The sequence below is a fragment of the Gekko japonicus genome, unplaced genomic scaffold (assembly GCF_001447785.1).
Source record: "Gekko japonicus isolate JY-2015 unplaced genomic scaffold, Gekko_japonicus_V1.1 scaffold872, whole genome shotgun sequence".
Taxonomy (NCBI): Eukaryota; Metazoa; Chordata; class Lepidosauria; order Squamata; family Gekkonidae; genus Gekko; species Gekko japonicus.
In genome coordinates, this window is record NW_015171529.1 from 656,253 (window position 1) to 658,054 (window position 1,802).

General features: G+C 51.2%; 1 protein-coding gene across 1 annotated transcript in view; it reads right to left on the bottom strand.

The window, feature by feature from the left end:
• RFX1 (regulatory factor X1) overlaps positions 1-1,802 on the bottom strand; it is an 86,767-nt gene that overhangs the window by 28,163 nt on the left and 56,802 nt on the right. The window contains 1 exon segment of the mRNA XM_015419521.1: positions 1,106-1,287. Coding sequence (XP_015275007.1) covers positions 1,106-1,287 — 182 coding nt within the window.

Below are 1,802 nucleotides of genomic sequence, written 5' to 3' on the forward strand. Positions count from 1 at the left end.
TAGAGTCCGCGCTCCTAACCATTACACCAAACTGGTGGCTGGAGATTTCCTGGGATTACACCTGATCTCTAGGCCACAGTGATCTGTTCGTCTGAAGAAAATGGCTGTTTTGGAAAGTGGGCTAAAATGGCATTGCACCCCACTGGATTCCCTCCCCCCCAAAAAAACCCCACCTTCCTCAGGCTCCGCCCCAAAAATCTCCAGGTGTTTCCCGACCCGGAGCTGGCAACCCTATTTAACACGCTACTGGTCTTAACTAGCTTAGCGCCAGTGTTCCCTCTAAGCTGAGTTAGTGTGAGCTGGCTCACAGTTTTTCTAGCCTCCGGCTCACCCATTTTTGTCTTCGCTCAGGGAGGAAGGCTCCAGAGCAAACTACTTTATACAGTGGCCAAATCGCTCGCTCACAACTTTTAATGCCAGCAGCTCACAACGTGGAATTTTTGCTCACAGGACTCCACAGCTTAGAGGGAGCATCGCTTAGAGCAGGGGTGTCAAACATGCGGCCCGGGGGCCGAGAGGGCTTCCATCAGGCCCACAGTGGAACCAGCCATCTCCTGCTTCCAGTTCTGCTGCTGCTGCATCATCATAGCTTGCTTCGCCGGACTCCCTCAATCACTCAGCCATCTCATGTTTTAACCTGGGTCCTAGACTCAGAACTCTGAGCATGAGGTTTCTGTGGCGGATGTCGATAAATCAAAAGTAGGTTTGCAGCTTACAGATGCACACCTGAACAGCATACTCAAGACTGCAACAGCACAGACCTTTTGACGCAATGATTCAGAGCCAAGAGGTGTCAGTTATCAGACACTGTTAAATAAAGAAAATATTGCAAGAGTGCTGATGTTTTAAGCATGTTTTTATTCGAAGTAAAAAAAAACACCCTTTGTGTTTGTGTCCTTTATAAAGTTTATATCTCCGCTACCTGGCATTACCTTTTATGACACACCTGGCCCGGCCCAACAAGGCCTCATTTAGGTCAGATCCGGCCCTCATGAGTTCGACACCCCTGGCTTACAGCTTCCCTGCTCTCCCGTTCTTTCTCCCTAAGCCGGGGCTGGGGGTGAAGGTGGAGTCCACAGGGGAACCTTCTCGCAGGCCTGCTTACCTGGTGCCCAGCCGACGGGTGCGGAGTCCCATAAACACCGAGCGGATCAGCTTGCCGAAGGAGGCGGCGTTGACCGGTTCCAACTTCTGTTCCTGGCAGTGCAGCAGGTAATGGCAGTACAAGGTGCTCCGGGGGAGGCTCACCCCTTCCGCCGTCTCGTAGTTGTCCAGGAGCCACTGGACCTGCGGAGAAAAGGGGGCTGCGTGTCACAGGCCTTCGAGTCCAGGCGTTCCTACTGAATGCTGATCACGCGTCTTCCTCGGTTTGCCAGGATTAATGGTCCAGGTTTTGGTGGTCATCGTTTGCCTCTCAATGAACAGGACCAAAGGGCTGCGGTGGCTCAGAGGTTAAGAGGTCTGCTTGATTTAGGTACAATGGCTTGCTTCGCGCGCTTTCCCCCAGTTCTAACACAGAAACATCAAGAGACTGGGTTATATCAATGTCTCAATAAACTGTGTTCTTCTGAAAGACTGTTGTTGGGAACTGATTTCTCCAGGGGTCTGACTGGCAGGCGTCTTTTATTGGGTGGGTGGGGGAAGAGATTTGGGGTTTGCTATTTTATTTTTGGTTTTAACCAGGGGTCATTTTGTAGAAAAAGAGCTAGGGGAACTCATTAGCATAACTCATTAGCATATGCCACACACCCTGACATCACCGGAAGTGTGTCATAAGGCCACACCCCCTGACATCACCGGAA